At 54.7% G+C, this 17,791-nt stretch overlaps 3 protein-coding genes across 6 annotated transcripts in view; 1 reads left to right on the top strand and 2 right to left on the bottom strand.

Annotated features, from left to right (window-relative positions):
* The window catches only part of SLC44A2 (solute carrier family 44 member 2), a 34,259-nt gene extending 19,907 nt beyond the window's left edge, over positions 1–14,352 (bottom strand). For 2 of the 4 annotated variants that reach the window (XM_056510122.1, XM_056510125.1), the window contains exons 1-9: positions 14,272–14,352; positions 11,167–11,215; positions 8,676–8,749; positions 8,499–8,583; positions 8,329–8,413; positions 6,740–6,856; positions 6,597–6,657; positions 6,358–6,481; positions 2,558–2,641 (exon numbers count right to left, since the gene is read on the bottom strand). In XM_056510122.1, the coding sequence (XP_056366097.1) occupies positions 2,558–2,641; positions 6,358–6,481; positions 6,597–6,657; positions 6,740–6,856; positions 8,329–8,413; positions 8,499–8,583; positions 8,676–8,749; positions 11,167–11,215; positions 14,272–14,314 (722 nt within the window). In that variant the 5' untranslated portion in view covers positions 14,315–14,352. Of the gene's footprint in view, positions 1–2,557; positions 2,642–6,357; positions 6,482–6,596; positions 6,658–6,739; positions 6,857–8,328; positions 8,414–8,498; positions 8,584–8,675; positions 8,750–11,166; positions 11,216–12,412; positions 12,567–14,271 lie in introns of those variants that run through there. The other 2 variants (XM_056510126.1, XM_056510124.1) reach the window with 2 other exon arrangements.
* A 1,226-nt stretch (positions 14,353–15,578) lies between these two features.
* Positions 15,579–17,532, top strand: AP1M2 (adaptor related protein complex 1 subunit mu 2). The gene is made up of 5 exons (XM_056509951.1): positions 15,579–15,695; positions 16,706–16,862; positions 16,955–17,022; positions 17,114–17,244; positions 17,322–17,532. Exons 1-5 carry the CDS (start codon positions 15,654–15,656, stop codon positions 17,530–17,532), a joined length of 609 nt encoding a protein of 202 aa, XP_056365926.1. The 5' UTR covers positions 15,579–15,653.
* A 21-nt stretch (positions 17,533–17,553) lies between these two features.
* The window catches only part of STX5 (syntaxin 5), a 3,862-nt gene continuing 3,624 nt past the window's right edge, over positions 17,554–17,791 (bottom strand). The window contains exon 8 of the mRNA XM_056509950.1: positions 17,554–17,571. Coding sequence (XP_056365925.1) covers positions 17,554–17,571 — 18 coding nt within the window. The remainder of the gene's footprint in view (positions 17,572–17,791) is intronic.

Genomic DNA, 17,791 nt, shown 5'->3' with positions numbered 1-17,791 from the left:
TTGAAATCAAATATTGAAATGAAAATATCGAAATCAAAATATTGAAATGGAAAACGGGAGGGGCCAGGGGAGCGACGTAGCTAACTCGATGGGAATTGTAAAATATTGAAATCAAAATACTGAAATCAAAATATTGAAATGAAAAAACGGGAGGAGCCATGGGAGTGACAGCGCTGCTTGATGGGAATCGCGGGAAGAATTGGAAAATATCAAAATCAAAATATTGAAATGGAAAACGGGAGGGGCCAGGGGAGCGACACTGCTGCTCGATGGGAATTGTAAAATATTGAAATCAAATATTGAAATGGAAATATCGAAATCAAAATATTGAAATGGAAAACGGGAGGGGCCAGGGGAGCGACGTCGCTGCTCGGTGGGAATTGTGAAATATTGAAATCAAAATATTGAAATGGAAAACGGGAGGGGCCAGAGGAGTGACACTGCTGCTCGATGGGAATTGTAAAATATTGAAATCAAAATATTGAAATGGAAAATGGGAGGAGCCAGGGGAGTGACACTGCTGCTCGGTGGGAATTGTAAAATATTGAAATCAAATATTGAAATCAAAATATTGAAATGAAAAACAGGAGGGGCCATGGGAGTGACACCGCTGCTTGATGGAAATCATGGGAATAATTGGAAAATATTGAAATCAAAATATTGAAATTAAAAAATAGGAGAAGCCACAGGAGCGACGCTGCTGCTTGATGGGAATCCTGGGAAGAATTGTAAAATATTGAAATGAAAATATTGAAATCAAAATATTGAAGTGAAAAACGGGAGGAGCCAGGGGAGCGACAGCGCTGCTCGGTGGGAATTGTAAAATATTGAAATCAGAATATTGAAATGAAAATATCTAAATCAAAATATTGAAATGGAAAATGAGAGGGGCCACGGGAGTGACACTGCTGCTCGGTGGGAATTGTAAAATATTGAAATCAGAATATTGAAATGAAAATATCGAAATCAAAATATTGAAATGGAAAATGAGAGGGGCCACGGGAGCGACGCCGCTGCTCGGTGGGAACTGTAATATATTGAAATCAGAATATTGAAATTAAAAAATGGGAGGAGCCACAGGAGCAACGTAGCTAACTCAATGGGAATTGTAAAATATTGAAATCAAAATATTGAAATTACAAAATGGGAGGAGCCATGGGAGCAACGTAGCTAACACGATGGGAATTGTAAAATATTGAAATCAGAATATTGAAATGGAAATATCGAAATCAAAATATTGAAATGGAAAACGGGAGGGGCCAGGGGAGTGACACTGCTGCTCGGTGGGAATTGTAAAATATTGAAATCAAATATTGAAATGAAAAATGGGAGGGGCCATGGGAGCGACGCTGCTGCTCAATAGGAATTGTAAAATATTGAAATCAAATATTGAAATGAAAATATCGAAATCAAAATATTGAAATGGAAAACGGGAGGGGCCAGGGGAGCGACAGCGCTGCTCGGTGGGAATTGTAAAATATTGAAATCAGAATATTGAAATGAAAATATCAAAATCAAAATACTGAAATGGAAAACAGGAGGGGCCAGGGGAGTGACGCCGCTGCTCAGTGGAAACTGTGAAATATTGAAATCAAAATATTGAAATGGAAAATGAGAGGAGCCATGGGAGTGACACTGCTGCTCGGTGGGAATTGTAAAATATTGAAATCAAACATTGAAATGGAAATATCGAAATCAAAATATTGAAATGGAAAACGGGAGGGGCCAGGGGAGCGACATAGCTAACTCGATGGGAATTGTAAAATATTGAATTGTAAAATATTGAAATCAAAAAACGCCGCTGCTCTATGGAAATCGTGGCAGGAATTGGAAAATACTGAAATCAAAATATTGAAATCAAAAAACAGGGGAAGCTGCTGCTCGATAGAAATCATGGGAAGAATTATAAAATATTGAAATCAAAATATTGAAATCAAAAAATAGGAGAAGCCACGGGAGCGAAGCTGTTGCTTGATGGAAATTGTGGGAAGAATTGGAAAATACTGAAATCAAAATATTGAAATCAAAAAACAGGGGAAGCTGCTGCTCGATGGGAATTGTGGGAAGAATTATAAAATATTGAAATCAAAATATTGAACTCAAAAAATAGGAGAAGCCACGGGAGCGAAGCTGTTGCTTGATGGGAATTGTGGGAAAAATTGGAAAATACTGAAATCAAAATATTGAAATCAAAATATTGAAATAAAAAAAACAGGGGAAGCTGCTGCTCGATGGGAATTGTGGGAAGAATTATAAAATATTGAAATCAAAATATTGAACTCAAAAAATAGGAGAAGCCACGGGAGCGACGCTGTTGCTTGATGGAAATTGTGGGAAAAATTGGAAAATACTGAAATCAAAATATTGAAATCAAAATATTGAAATAAAAAAAACAGGGGAAGGTGCTGCTCGATGGGAATTGTGGGAAGAATTGTAAAATATTGAAATTAAAAAACACCGCTGCTCGATGGGAATCGTGGCAGGAATTGAAAACATTGAAAAACTTTCAATATTGAAATGCTGAAGTATTAAAAATCCCTTTTTGCCCCGTGCTCACATGATGATCCAGTACCAGGACACCGTGTAATCCTCGAAGATCTTCATGGCCAGCTGCCGGGTCTCCAGCACCACGTTGGCTTTTCTGGAATGGGGAACACGGATGGAGCAGCAGCCAGAGAGCCCCAAAAGCAAGGAAACCCCAAAGCCAAAAAACCCCAAAACATAAAAACCCCAAAGCATAAAAACCCCAAAACATAAAAACCCCAAAAGCAAGGAAACGCCAAAGCCAAAAAACCCCAAAACATAAAAACTCCAAAAGCAAGGAAACGCCAAAACAAAAAAAAAAAAAACAAAACAAACAAAAAAAAATCCAAACCCAAAAAAAAAACCAAAACCAAGGAAACCCCAAAAGCAAAAAAAACACAACCAAGGAAACCTCAAAAGCAAGGAAATCCCAAAACCAAAAAAACCTCAAAGCAAGGAAACCCCAAAACCAAGGAAATCCGAAAACCAAGGAAATCCCAAAACCAAAAAACCCCAAAACAAAAAAAAACCCCAAAACCAAGGAAACCCCAAAACCAAGGAAACCCCAAAACCAAAAAAAACCCCAAAAGCAAGGAAACCCCAAAACCAAAAAAACCCCAAAACAAGGAAACCCCAAAAGCAAGGAAACCCCAAAGCAAATTCCTCAAGTCCTTCCAGCCTCTGCTCTCATTCCCAAAACGAGATTTTGGAGCAGGATTTCCAACACCTCACACCCAAAACCAATGAAACCCCAAAAACAAGGAAACCCCAAAACCGAGGAAATTCCTCAAGCCCTTCCTCTCTCCGCTCCCATTCCCAAAATGGGATTTTGGAGCAGGATTTCCAAGACCTCACACCCAAAACCAAGGAAACCCCAAAACCAAGGAAACCCCAAAACCAAGGAAACCCCAAAAACAAGGAAACCCCACAGCAAATTCCTCAAGTCCTTCCACCCTCTGCTCTCATTCCCAAAATGAGATTTTGGTGCAGGATTTCCAACACCTGAGACCCAAAACCAAGGAAACCCCAAAACCAGGGAAATTCCTCAAGTGCTTCCTCTCTCCGCTCCCATTCCCAAAATGGGATTTTGGAGCAGGATTTCCAAGACCTCAGACCCAAAACCACGGAAACCCCAAAACCAAGGAAACCCCAAAACCAAGGAAACCCCTCAGGAAATTCCTCAAGTGCTTCCTCTCTCCACTCCCATTCCCAAAATGGGATTTTGGAGCAGGATTTTGGAGCAGGATTTTGGAGCAGGATTTTGGAGCAGGATTTCCAAGACCTCACACCCGAAAACAAGGAAACCCCAAAACCGAGGAAATTCCTCAAGTGCTTCCTCTCTCTGCTCCCATTCCTAAAATGGGATTTTGGAGCAGGATTTTGGAGCAGGATTTTGGTGCAGGATTTTGGTGCAGGATTTTGGTGCAGGATTTTGGTGCAGGATTTTGGAGCAGGATTTTGGAGCAGGATTTCAGAGCAGGATTTCGGAGCAGGATTTCAGAGCAGGATTTCGGTGCAGGATTTTGGTGCAGGATTTCGGAGCAGGATTTTGGAGCAGGATTTTGGAGCAGGATTTCGGAGCAGGATTTTGGAGCAGGATTTTGGTGCGGGATTTTGGAGCAGGATTTTGGAGCAGGATTTCAGAGCAGGATTTAGGTGCAGGATTTTGGAGCAGGATTTTGGAGCAGGATTTTGGAGCAGGATTTTGGTGCGGGATTTTGGAGCAGGATTTTGGAGCAGGATTTCAGAGCAGGATTTAGGTGCAGGATTTTGGAGCAGGATTTTGGAGCAGGATTTTGGAGCAGGATTTTGGAGCAGGATTTTCCACACTCAGCCAGGTGAGGCAGTGCTAATTAAGCAGCCCCTGATTACCCCAGACTCACTTGGCCCCCTCCAGCACCACGTTGGCTTTTCTGGGAATGGGGAACACTGATGGAGCAGCAGCCAGAGGAACCCAAAACCAAGGAAACCCCAAAGCCAAGGAAACCCCAAAGCCAAGGAAACCCCAAAGCCAAGGAAACCCCAAAGCCAAGGAAACCCCAAAGCCAAGGAAACCCCAAAACCAAGGAAATTCCTCAAGTGCTTCCTCTCTCTGCTCCCATTCCCAAAATGGGATTTTGGAGCCGGATTTCCAACACCTCAGACCCAAAACCAAGGAAACCCCAAAACCAAGGAAACCCCAAAAACAAGGAAACCCCAAAAACAAGGAAATTCCTCAAGTGCTTCCTCCCTCCGCTCTCATTCCCAAAATGGGATTTTGGAGCAGGATTTTGGAGCAGGATTTCCAACACCTCACACCCGAAAACAAGGAAATCCCAAAACCAAGGAAATTCCTCAAGTGCTTCCTCCCTCCACTCCCATTCCCAAAATGGGATTTTGGAGCAGGATTTTGGAGCAGGATTTCGGTGCAGGATTTCGGTGCAGGATTTTGGAGCAGGATTTCCAAGACCTCACACCCAAAAACAAGGAAATCCCAAAACCAAGGAAACCCCAAAACCGAGGAAATTCCTCAAGTGCTTCCTCCTTCCACTCTCATTCCTAAAATGGGATTTTGGAGCAGGATTTCGGAGCAGGATTTTGGAGCAGGATTTCGGAGCAGGATTTCGGAGCAGGATTTCGGAGCAGGATTTCGGAGCAGGATTTCGGAGCAGGATTTCGGTGCAGGATTTCGGAGCAGGATTTCGGAGCAGGATTTCGGAGCAGGATTTCGGAGCAGGATTTCGGAGCAGGATTTCGGAGCAGGATTTCAGAGCAGGATTTCAGAGCAGGATTTAGGTGCAGGATTTAGGTGCAGGATTTCCCACACTCAGCCAAGTGAGGCAGTGCTAATTAAGCAGCCCCTGATTACCCCAGACTCACTTGGCCCCCTCCAGCACCACGTTGGCTTTTCTGGGAATGGGGAACACCAATGGAGCAGCCGCCAGAGGAACCCAAAACCAAGGAAACCCCAAAACCAAGGAAACCCCAAAACCAAGGAAACCCCTCAGCAAATTCCTCAAGCGCTTCCTCTCTCTGCTCCCATTCCCAAAATGGGATTTTGGTGCAGGATTTCCAACACCTCAGACCCAAAACCAAGGAAACCCCAAAACCAAAGAAACCCCAAAAACAAGGAAACCCCAAAACCAAGGAAACCCCAAAACCGAGGAAATTCCTCAAGTGCTTCCTCTCTCCACTCCCATTCCCAAAATGGGATTTTGGAGCAGGATTTTGGAGCAGGATTTCGGAGCAGAATTTCCAACACCTCAGACCCAAAACCAAGGAAACCCCAAAACCAAAGAAACCCCAAAACAAGGAAACCCCTCAGGAAATTCCTCAAGTCCTTTCTCCCTCCACTCCCATTCCCAAAATGGGATTTTGGAGCAGGATTTTGGAGCAGGATTTCCAACACCTCAGACCCAAAACCAAGGAAACCCCAAAACCAAAGAAACCCCAAAAACAAGGAAACCCCAAAAACAAGGAAATTCCTCAAGTGCTTCCTCTCTCTGCTCCCATTCCCAAAATGGGATTTTGGAGCAGGATTTCGGAGCAGGATTTTGGAGCAGGATTTCCAACACCTCACACCCAAAAACAAGGAAATCCCAAAACCAAGGAAATCCCAAAACCAAGGAAATTCCTCAAGTGCTTCCTCCCTCCACTCCCATTCCCAAAATGGGATTTTGGAGCAGGATTTCGGAGCAGGATTTCGGAGCAGGATTTCAGAGCAGGATTTCGGAGCAGGATTTCGGAGCAGGATTTTGGTGCAGGATTTTGGAGCAGGATTTCGGAGCAGGATTTCCCACCCTCAGCCAGGTGAGGCAGTGCTAATTAAGCAGCCCCTGATTACCCCAGACTCACTTGGCCCCCTCCAGCAGCTCGGTGACGTTCCTGCGCCGCCCCCGCCCGTCGTCGTAGGTGGTCTCGTTGCCCACCATGATGACGCCCTTCCTGGCCTGGATGGCTGGGAAGCACCTCCTCGCCACTGGAGAGGCACAGAGCACAGCTCAGCTGGGCAAACCACACCCCCAAACCCCCAAAAAAACCCCGATGGCAAACCCAGGAATCCTTAACGAGCCGCCGGCTAATTAGCGACGTACGCGGGGTGCTGGGGATGAGCATGGCCGGGCACTCCTTGTCCTTCAGCACCTCCAGGGGAGCCTGGGTGGGGACAGGGAGCAGGACATCAGCTCAGGGAGCAGGAGCCAGCCCAGGCCTCGGCAGCAGCGAGCCCACAGCGCACCTTGAGCGGGTTCCTGAACTCGGGGGTGCAGAATTCCCGGTAATATTCCATGGAGGCGGCGCTCCCGTGCGCCGTCAGGTACGTCAGGTACCGGTCTGGGCAGCGGCTGACACAGATCTGGGGGGACAGGACGGGGCAGGGGGATGGATTCACAGTCTGGGGGATCCCAGAGAGGAATTCTGGGCGGGATTCCCAGTCTGGGGGATCCCAGAGAGGAATTCCGGGCTGGATTCCCAGTCTGGGGCATCCCAGAGAGGAATTCCAGGCCAAATTCGCAATTTGGGGGATCCCAGAGAGGAATTCCGGGATGGATTCGCAATTCGGGGGATCCCAGAGAGGAATTCCGGGCTGGATTCGCAATTTGGGGGATCCCACAGAGGAATTCCGGGCTGGATTCCCAATTTGGGGCATCCCAGAGAGGAATTCTGGGCTGGATTCCCAGTCTGGGGGATCCCACAGGGGAATTCCAGGCTGGATTCCCAATTTGGGGCATCCCAGAGAGGAATTCCAGGCTGGATTCCCAAATTTCGGGGATCCATGAAAGGAATTCCAGACAGATTCCCAATTTGGGGAATTCCAGAGAGGAATTCCAGGCTGGATTCCCAATTTGGGGCATCCCAGAGAGGAATTCCGGGCTGGATTCCCAGTCTGGGGGATCCCAGAGAGGAATTCCGGGCTGGATTCCCAATCTGGGGGATCCCAGAGAGGAATTCCAGGCTGAATTCCCAAATCTGGGGGATCCCAGAGAGGAATTCCGGGCTGGATTCCAAATTTGGGGCATCCCAGAGAGGAATTCCGGGCTGGATTCCCAATTTGGGGGATCCCAGAGAGGAATTCCAGGCCAGAATTCCCAATTTGGGGGATCCCAGAGAGGAATTCCAGGCTGGATTCCCAGTCTGGGGGATCCCAGAAAGGAATTCCGGGCTGGATTCCCAGTCTGGGGGATCCCAGAGGAGAATTCCGGGCTGGATTCCCAAATTTGGGGGATCCCTGAAAGGAGTTCCAGACAGATTCCCAATCTGGGGGATTCCAGAGAGGAATTTCAGGCCGGATTCCAAATTTGGGGGATCCCAGAGGGGAATTTCAGGCCGGATTCCCAATTTGGGGGATCCCAGTGGAGAATACCAGGCCGGATTTGCAAATTCAGGGAATTCCAAAAGGGAATTCGGGGCCAGGTTCCCAATTCAGGGGATCCCAGAGGAGAATTCCAGGCCTGTTTCCCAAATTCAGGGAATTCCAGAGGGGAATTCCAGGCTGGATTCCCAATTTGGGGCATCCCAGAGAGGAATTCCGGGCTGGATTCCCAGTCTGGGGGATCCCAGAGAGGAATTCCGAGCTGGATTCCCAATTTGGGGGATGCCAGAGGGGAATTCCGGGCTGGATTCCCAGTCTGGGGGATCCCAGAGTGGAATTCCAGGCCAGATTCCCAATTTGGGGCATCCCAGAGGAGAATTCCAGGCTAAATTCGCAATTTGGGGGATCCCAGAGTGGAATTTCAGGCCAGATTCCCAATTTGGGGGATCCCAGAGGAGAATTCCAGGCCTGTTTCCCAAATTCAGGGAATTCCAGAGGGGAACTGGGGGCCGTACCTGCGTGGTGGGGCACTGGAACTCCAGCAGCACCAGGGGGCTGGCGCACTTGACGATGTCAAAGTAAAAAAGAAAAGGTTTTTTCCTGTGAAACAAACCAAGAATGGGTTTGGGGGAGCCCCACCCTACGTTCCCCCCCAGAATTCGGGGTCTGGGGTCCCGGCACTCACTCGTTGGGGGTGCCCTGCTGCCCGCAGAACTGCCCGCGGCTGTCCGTGGGGTGGATCACCTTCCGGGGGTCCCCGTGGGTCCAGGCTGGGGGGCACAGGGGGGGTCAGGCCGGGGTCACCCCCCCCCTGCAGCCCCCAGACCCATCAGGGACCCCCCCAGGGACCCCCAGGACGTACCCACGACACCGACCACCACGTAGCCCACGATGGCCAGCAGCAGCAGCACGCAGCAGATGATGTCGGTGCAGCCCCTGCGGGGACAGGGTTTGGGGACAGGGGTTTGGGGATGTGGATTTGGGGACAGGGGTTTGGGGATCTGGGTTTGGGGACAGGGGTTTGGGGATGTGGGTTTGGGAACAGGGGTTTGGGGACAGGGGGTTGGGGACAGGGGGTTGGGGACAGGGGGTTGGGGACAGGGGGTTGGGGATCTGGGTTTGGGGACAGGGGTTTGGGGACAGGGGTTTGGGGACAGGGGTTTGGGGATCTGGGTTTGGGGACAGGGGTTTGGGGACAGGGGTTTGGGGATCTGGGTTTGGGGACAGGGGTTTGGGGACAGGGGTTTGGGGATGTGGGTTTGGGGATGTGGATTTGAGGACAGGGGGTTGGGGATGTGGATTTGGGGACAGGGAATTGGGGACAGGGAATTGGGGATGTGGGTTTGGGGACAGGGGTTTGGGGACAGGGGTTTGGGGACAGGGGTTTGGGGATCTGGGTTTGGGGACAGGGCTTTGGGGATGTGGGTTTGGGGATGTGGGTTTGGGGACAGGGAATTGGGGATGTGGGTTTGGGGATCTGGGTTTGGGGACAGGGGTTTGGGGATCTGGGTTTGGGGATGTGGATTTGAGGACGGGGAATTGGGGATGTGGATTTGGGGACAGGGAATTGGGGACAGGGAATTGGGGATGTGGGTTTGGGGATCTGGGTTTGGGGACAGGGAATTGGGGACAGGGAATTGGGGACAGGGAATTGGGGATGTGGGTTTGGGGACAGGGAATTGGGGATCTGGGTTTGGGGATCTGGGTTTGGGGATCTGGGTTTGGGGATCTGGGTTTGGGGACAGGGGTTTGGGGACAGGGGTTTGGGGATCTGGGTTTGGGGATCTGGGTTTGGGGACAGGGGTTTGGGGACAGGGGTTTGGGGATCTGGGTTTGGGGATCTGGGTTTGGGGACAGGGGTTTGGGGACAGGGGTTTGGGGATCTGGGTTTGGGGATCTGGGTTTGGGGACAGGGGTTTGGGGATGTGGGTTTGGGGACAGGGAATTGGGGACAGGGGTTTGGGGACAGGGGCTTGGGGATCTGGATTTGGGGACAGGGGTTTGGGGATGTGGATTTGGGGACAGGGGTTTGGGGATGTGGGTTTGGGGACAGGGGTTTGGGACAGGGGTTTGGGACAGGGGTTTGGGGATCTGGGTTTGGGGACAGGGGGTTGGGGATGTGGGTTTGGGGACAGGGGGTTGGGGATGTGGGTTTGGGGACAGGGAATTGGGGACAGGGAATTGGGGATCTGGGTTTGGGGATCTGGGTTTGGGGACAGGGGTTTGGGGACAGGGGTTTGGGGATCTGGGTTTGGGGACAGGGAATTGGGAATGTGGGTTTGGGGACAGGGAATTGGGGACAGGGGTTTGGGGATGTGGGTTTGGGGACAGGGGGTTGGGGATGTGGATTTGGGGACAGGGAATTGGGGATGTGGATTTGGGGACAGGGGTTTGGGGACAGGGGTTTGGGGATCGGGGTTTGGGGATGTGGGTTTGGGGACAGGGAATTGGGGATGTGGGTTTGGGGACAGGGGTTTAGGGACAGGGAATTGGGGATGTGGGTTTGGGGATCTGGGTTTGGGGACAGGGGTTTGGGGATGTGGGTTTGGGGATGTGGATTTGAGGACAGGGGGTTGGGGATGTGGATTTGGGGACAGGGAATTGGGGATCTGGATTTGGGGATGTGGGTTTGGGGACAGGTAATTGGGGACAGGGGTTTGGGGATGTGGGTTTGGGGACAGGGGTTTGGGGACAGGGAATTGGGGATGTGGATTTGGGGACAGGGATTTGGGGATGTGGATTTGGGGACAGGGAATTGGGGATGTGGGTTTGGGGATCTGGGTTTGGGGATGTGGGTTTGGGGATGTGGGTTTGGGGATAGGGATTTGGGGATCTGGATTTGGGGATGTGAGTTTGGGGACAGGGAATTGGGGACAGGGGTTTGGGGATGTGGATTTGGGGACAGGGAATTGGGGACAGGGGTTTGGGGATGTGGATTTGGGGACAGGGATTTGGGGATGGGGATCTGGGGATGTGGATTTGGGGACCTGGATTTGGGGATCTGGGTTTGGGGATGTGGATGTGGATTTGGGGATGTGGATTTGGGACAGGGGTTTGGGGCTTGGATTTGGGAACGTGGATTTGGGGATCTGAATTTGGGGACAGGGATTTGGGGATGCGTATTTGGGGACCTGGATTTGGGAACAGGGATTTGAGGATTTGGGTTTGGGGATCTGGGTTTAGGAACGTGGATTTGGGGATCTGAATTTGGGGACATGGGTTTGGGGATCTGGATTTGGGGACCTGGATTTGGGGACACGGATTTGGGGATCTGAATTTGGGGACATGCATTTGGGGATCATGAATTTGAGAACAGGGATTTGGATTTGGGGACCCTGGGGGGCTCTCCTCACCTGTCATAGATGGGACCTTTGAAAGTGGGGTCATATTTCTGTGGGGTCCCTGTGGGGAGGAAGAGGAACGGGAATGGGGAATGGCTGGGGCGGGAGGAAGGCTCTCCTCATCCTCCTCACCCCACAGCATGAAGCCAAAAAATATCCAAAAAAAAAACTTTAAAAAAAATAAAAATCCCCGGGATCAGAAGAAAAAACATCTCCAATTCCCACGGAAAACTCATTCCCACAGGTGGCTCTGCCCAAAAATCCCAAAAATGTCCCCAGGCGGCGGCGAGAGGGACCCGAAACGCCACGGAAACAGCGAATTCCAGCGAGGTACCAAAGAACCGCGGGGCTGGGGGGGTCACCGGGGGTCGGGGGGTGTCTCCGGGGGTCGGGGGGATCACCGGGGATCGGGGGGTGTCACCGGGGGTCCCCCCGAGCCCCCCCGCAGCCTCCCCGGCGCCGCGCCGCTGCTCCGCTTTATTTTTAGGGTGGGAGCGGAGCCAGCGTGGGGAGCGGCTCGGGGAAAGGGGGGGATTTAGGGGATTTAGGGGATTTGGGGTGGATTTTGGGGGGGTCGCAGCAACCCCGAGACAGGGAGGTGTTATTTTGAGGGGTGGAAATCGTAGCAATCCCGAGCCAGATTTGTTTTGGGGTATTTTTTTTGGGGGTGGTTTTTTGGAGTTCTCTCCTTTCTGGGGGGGGGGGTCTTCAAACCCCCAAAAAACGGCGACGGGGGGGGGGGGGTCAGAACCAGCAGCGACCCCGGGACCCCTCCCGGGACCCCTCCCGTCCCCTCCCGGCGCCGCGGAGTCGCCCCAGAACCGCCGCAGCCGGTTTGGGACCGTCGGGCCGGTTCCGTGCCTGGAAGGGAGGGAGGGAGGGAGGGCGGCCGGCCCCAAAACCGCGGCCTCTCAACCCCAAAATCCCCCCCCAAAAAAAACCGAGCACCCCCTCCCCAGCCCCCCAAAACCGCGGCCCCCTCCTCGCTCGGGGCGCGGCCGCTTTTGGTTTCGCTTTCTTCGCCTTTTCCTGCCCCGTTTTCCGCCCATTTTGGGTTTGTTTTTCCGCCTTTTTTTCCGCGGCCGAGCCGCGCGAAACCGCCCCAAAGGAGCCCCCAAACCGCGGGGGGACCCCAAAAATTGACCCCGACCCACAGCGGGCGGTGCCCCCCGACCTCGGGTGAACCTCCGAGTCCCGGCCGCGCTTCTGAACCCCCCAAAATTACCCCTGAACCCCCTCGAGCCCCCCGCCCCGTTACCGTGTTTGCCGTAGTAGTTGTCCCCGTGTCCCCCCATCCCCGAACCCCCGGGGCCGCCGCCGCTCCCGGTCCCGTCCGAGCCGAACTGGGCTGAACTGGGCTGAACTGGGCTGAACTGGGCTGGGCTGGGCTGGGCCGGGCTCAGACGACCCCGCCTCCGTCACAGCCCCCACCAAAATCCGCCCTCCGGGGCACGAACGTGGCTCAAACCCCGCCCCGAGAGCAGCGGGGGAGAAGCGGGGAAAAACCGGGAGAGAATCGGGGGGAAACGGGGGCAGAACCGGGGGGAAAACCGGGACAGAAGCGGATGAGAATCGGGGAAAAACCGGGAGAGAAACGGTGAAAGAACCGGGGGAAACGGGGGAGAGAAACGGGGGGAGAGAAACGGGGGGAAAACCGGGACAGAACCGGATGAGAATCGAGGAAAAACCGGGAGAGAAACGGGGGGAAAACCGGGACAGAACCGGATGAGAATCGAGGAAAAACCAGGAGAGAAACGGGGGGAAAACCGGGACAGAACCGGATGAGAATCGAGGAAAAACCAGGAGAGAAACGGGGGCAGAACCGGGGGGAACCAGCGGCAGAACCGGGGAGAGAACCAGGGAGAAACAGGGACAGAACCGGGGAGAGAACCGGGACAGAACTGGGACAGAACCGGATGAAAATCGAGGAAAAACCAGGAGAGAATCGGGGGGAAACGGGGGAGAAACGGGGGCAGAACCAGGGGGAACCAGCGGCAGAACCGGGGAGAGAACCGGGGAGAAACAGGGACAGAACCGGGGAGAGAACCGGGACAGAACCGGGACAGAACCTGATGAAAATCGAGGAAAAACGGGGAGAGAAACGGGACAGAACAGGATGAGAATCGGGAAACAACCGGGGCAGAACCGGGACAGAACTAGGGGAGAGAACTCGGGGGAACCGGGACAGCTCCGATCCCGTGGTAACCGGGGGGATTCCGGCACCGGGGCGATTCCGGCACCGGGCATTTCCCAGCTCCGGTACCGGCAATCAGCGGGGCGCGGTCCGACCCCGCCGAACCCGGTTCAGATGTTTTGACCGCGTTGGAAATGTCGGGTTCCAGGGTTCGGGGGGGGGGGGGCGGTGCCGCCGGTGCCATCCCCGCCCCGGTTCCGCCGGGCGGATCAACCCCCGGGAGCGGCCCCGGGATCCCGGCGCTCCCATCCCATAGGCCGCCGGTGATGTCAGGGCTGCGGGTGCCCCCCTCCCCGCGCTCCGGGAACAAAGACACCGCCAAAAACGGGGGGTCCCGGCTTTTGGGGGGGCTCAGGGTCCCTGGGAGGGGTCTCTGCCTCCCCCGGCTCGATCCTGAGCCCCCCCCCCCAAAATATGCGAGGCCGCCCCCCCCCCCAACCCCTGCAGCATCCCTGGGGGTGTCCCGGGGGATGGACGGGTGGTCCCCAAATCTGGGGGGGTCACCAAACGCGGGGATCCCCAAATCTGGGAGTCCCCAAATTTCGGGGTACCCAAAAGTGGGGGTCCCCAAATGTTGGGTGTCTCTGTGTCCTCAGATTTGAGGGATTTTCTCAAACCCAGGAGCCCCAAAAACCAAGGGGGATCCCCAAAACTGAAGGGTCTCAAAACCCCAAAATTGGAGTTCCCCACACCCTAAATCCCAAAGGGCTCCGAGCCCGGGCGGGGTCCCCAAAATCCTGAGCGCGCCCCAAAATCTGCGAGTTCCCAAAATCCGCTAATTCCCAAATCCGGGAGTTCCCAAAATCCGCTAATTCCCAAAACCCGCGAGTTCCCAAATCCTGGAATTCCCGAATACGGGGGGGTTCCCAACCCGGGGGATTTTTGGGGAGCCCCGGGAGGGGTTTGGGGGGGATGCTCGGTACCGTAATCGCCGTCCGGGTCCCTCCTGCTCTCGGGCCGGTCCATGGCGGCTCCGGGCGGTTCTCCCGGGACCCCCCGGGACCCCCGGGCTGTGGCTGCGGGCTCGGCCCCACCCCCGGTACCGACCCGCCCCCGGGGCCGGGCCCGGAGCGGTCCCGCCCCTCCCGGGGCTCCGCGAATTTCGGGGAATTCGGGGGTCTGGGGGTGCTGGGACCCCCCAAAAGGGAAAGGGAGGGGGCACAGGGACCCTCCCGTGGGGGATTTGGGGGTCTGGGGGTGCTGGGACCCCCCAGAAGCGAAGGGGAGGGGGCACAGGGACCCTCCCGTGGGGGATTTGGGGGTCTGGGGGTGCTGGGACCCCCCAAAAAGGGAAGGGGAGGGGACACAAAGACCCTCCCGTGGGGGATTTGGGGGTCTGGGGGTGCGGGGACCACCCAAAAAGCGAAGGGGAGGGGGCACAGGGACCCTCCCGTGGGGGATTTGGGGGTCTGGGGGTGCTGGGACCCCCCAAAAGGGAAGGGGAGGGGACACAAAGACCCTCCCGAGGGGGATTTGGGGGTCTGGGGGTGCTGGGACCCCCCAAAAAGGGAAGGGGAGGGGGCACAGGGACCCTCCCGTGGGGGATTTGGGGGTCTGGGGGTGCTGGGACCACCCAAAAAGCGAAGGGGAGGGGGCACAAAGACCCTCCCGTGGGGGATTTGGGGGTCTGGGGGTGCTGGGACCCCCCAAAAGGGAAGGGGAGGAGGCACAAGGACCCTCCCGTGGGGGATTTGGGGGTCTGGGGGTGCGGGGACCCCCCAAAAAGGAAGGGGAGGGGGCACAAGGACCCTCCCGTGGGGGATTTGGGGGTCTGGGGGTGCAGCGACCCCCAAAATGGGGAATGCAGGAGTGAGGGAGAATTTGGGGGTGCAAAGACCCCCCCCCCCCCGCAGGGTGAGACACCCAAATATCCCAGGGACCATCTGGGGAGGGCGACCCCCACCCCAAAACCAACCGCTAAAAAAAAAAAAAAAATTTAAAAAATTAAAAAGAAATTTTAAAAAAATTTAAAAAAAATTTAAAAAATTTTAAAAAAAATTAAAAAAAAATTTAAAAAATTAAAAAAAATTAAAAAAATTTAAAAAAAATTTTAAAAAAATTTTAAAAAATTCAAAAAAATTCAAAAAAAATTTTAAAAAAATTCAAAAAAAATTTTAAAAAAATTATAAAAAAATAAAAAATGAAAGCCCCAGCGGAGTGGCAGAGTTTGGGGGTCCCTGCGACCCCCGCGGTGGGGGGTGGGGGGTGCGGGGCGGGGCCCCTTTAAGGCCCCGCGGGCGCCGCCGCCGCCGCGCTCACCTGTGCAGGTGACGGGGCCGCAGGTGGTGACGGGGCCGCTGCCGCCATGGCCGCCTCCGCCCTCTTCATCCTGGACCTCAAGGGCAAGGTGAGACCCCCAAAAAAACCCCAAAAACACCACGGGGACACCCCGCTGTCCTTGAAGGTCACCCAAGGTCACTGGCGGTGACCCCCGTGACCCCCAGGATTTTTGGGTGGGGGGGGGTTCGCCACATGTAGCCCCCCAAAACCCGTCTGGGGGTCACTCAGGTGTCCGAGCTGGGGACACCCTGTGTCCTTGAAGGTCACCCAAGGTCACTGGCGGTGACCCCCGTGACCCCCAGGATTTTTTGGGGGGTTCTCCACCCCAAAACCCTTCTGGGGGTCACTCAGGTGTCCGAGTTTGGGGACACCCCACTGTCCCCTCTGTCCCCAAGGTCAGTGGCGGTGACCCCCATGACCCCCGTGACCCCTGTGACCCCCGTGACCCCCAGGATTTTTTGGGGGATTTTCTCCACCCCAAAACCCTTCTGGGGGTCACTCAGGTGTCCGAGTTTGGGGACACCCCACTGTCCCCTCTGTCCCCAAGGTCAGTGGCGGTGACCCCTGTGACCCCTGTGACCCCTGTGACCCCCAGGATTTATTTTTAGGGGGGGTTCGCCACATGTAACCCCCCCAAAACCCGTCTGGGGGTCACTCAGGTGTCCGAGTTTGGGGACACCCCACTGTCCCCTGTGTCCTTGAAGGTCATTCAAGGTCAGTGGTGGCGAACCCCGTGACCCCTGTGATCCCAGGATTTATTTTTTGGGGGTTTCTCCACCCCAAAACCCTTCTGGGGGTCACTCAGGTGTCCGAGCTGGGGGGACCCCTGTGTCCTTGAAGGTCACCCAAGGTCACTGGTGGTGACCCCCGTGACCTCCGGGATTTTTTGGGGGTTCTCCACATGTAACCCCCCCAAAACCCTTCTGGGGGTCACGGGGGTCACTCAGGTGTCCGGCCCGGGGCACACCCCGCTGTCCCCTCTGTCCCCAAGGTCAGTGGCGGTGACCCCCCGTGACCCCGAGCAGTTTAGGGGAGGGGGGTGTCCCCACTTTTAACCCCTTCCTCACCCCCCCCCAGCCGCTGATCAGCCGGAACTACAAGGGCGATGTGGGGCTGGGGGAGATCGACAACTTCATGGGGGTCCTGCTGCAGCGGGAGGAGGAGGGGACCCTCACCCCCGTGCTGACCCACGGCCACGTGCACTTCCTGTGGATCAAACACGCCAACCTCTACCGTATCCTCCCGGAAACCCCTCCCCGGCCTCGGGGGACCCCTCCCCAGCCTCGGGGGACCCCTCCCCGTTTTCCTTAGCGCCCCTCCCCGCAGTGGTGGCCACCACCAAGAAGAACGGCAACGCGTCCCTGGTGTTCTCCTTCCTCTACAAGGTGGTGGAGGTGAGTCCGGGGGGTCTCGCCGAGGGGCTGGGGGGGTCACCCTGATTGGGGAGGGGTCACACGGGTGTGTCCCCCCCCGCCCCCTCCCCAGGTGTTCTCCGAGTATTTCAAGGAGCTGGAGGAGGAAAGCATCCGCGACAACTTCGTCATCATCTACGAGCTGCTGGACGAGCTGATGGATTTCGGCTTCCCCCAGACCACAGACAGCAAGATCCTGCAGGAGTGAGTGCGGGGAGGGGGTCCCGGGGGGCACAGGGAACCCCCAGAGCCCCCCCCCAGCGACGCCCCCGGCCCCTCAGGTACATCACGCAGGAGGGGAACAAGCTGGACACGGGCAAGTCGCGCGTGCCCACCACGGTGACCAACGCCGTGTCCTGGCGCTCCGAGGGCGTCCGCTACAAAAAGAACGAGGTGTTCATCGACGTCATCGAGGCCGTCAACCTGCTGGTGAGGGGGAATTGGGGGGCTGGGGGGAATTGGGAGATTGGGGGGATTTGGGGTGGGGAATGAACGAGGTGTTCATCGAGGCCGTCAACCTGCTGGTGAGGGCTGGGGAGATTGGGGGGATTGGGGGGCTGGGGGGGATTGGGGGGATTGGGGGGAATTGGGAGATTGGGGGGATTTGGGGTGGGGATTGAACGAGGTGTTCATCGACGTCATCGAGGCCGTGAACCTGCTGGTGAGGGGGGATTGGGGGGGATTGGGGGTGATTGGGGGGCTGGGGGGGGATTGGGGGGGATTGGGGGGTTTGAGGGGATTGGGGGATTGG

The sequence above is a fragment of the Oenanthe melanoleuca genome, chromosome 25, assembly GCF_029582105.1.
Source record: "Oenanthe melanoleuca isolate GR-GAL-2019-014 chromosome 25, OMel1.0, whole genome shotgun sequence".
In the NCBI taxonomy this organism is placed as follows: domain Eukaryota; kingdom Metazoa; phylum Chordata; class Aves; order Passeriformes; family Muscicapidae; genus Oenanthe; species Oenanthe melanoleuca.
The sequence above is the reverse complement of the archived record's forward strand: the minus strand, read 5'-3'. Positions and strand labels throughout refer to the sequence as shown.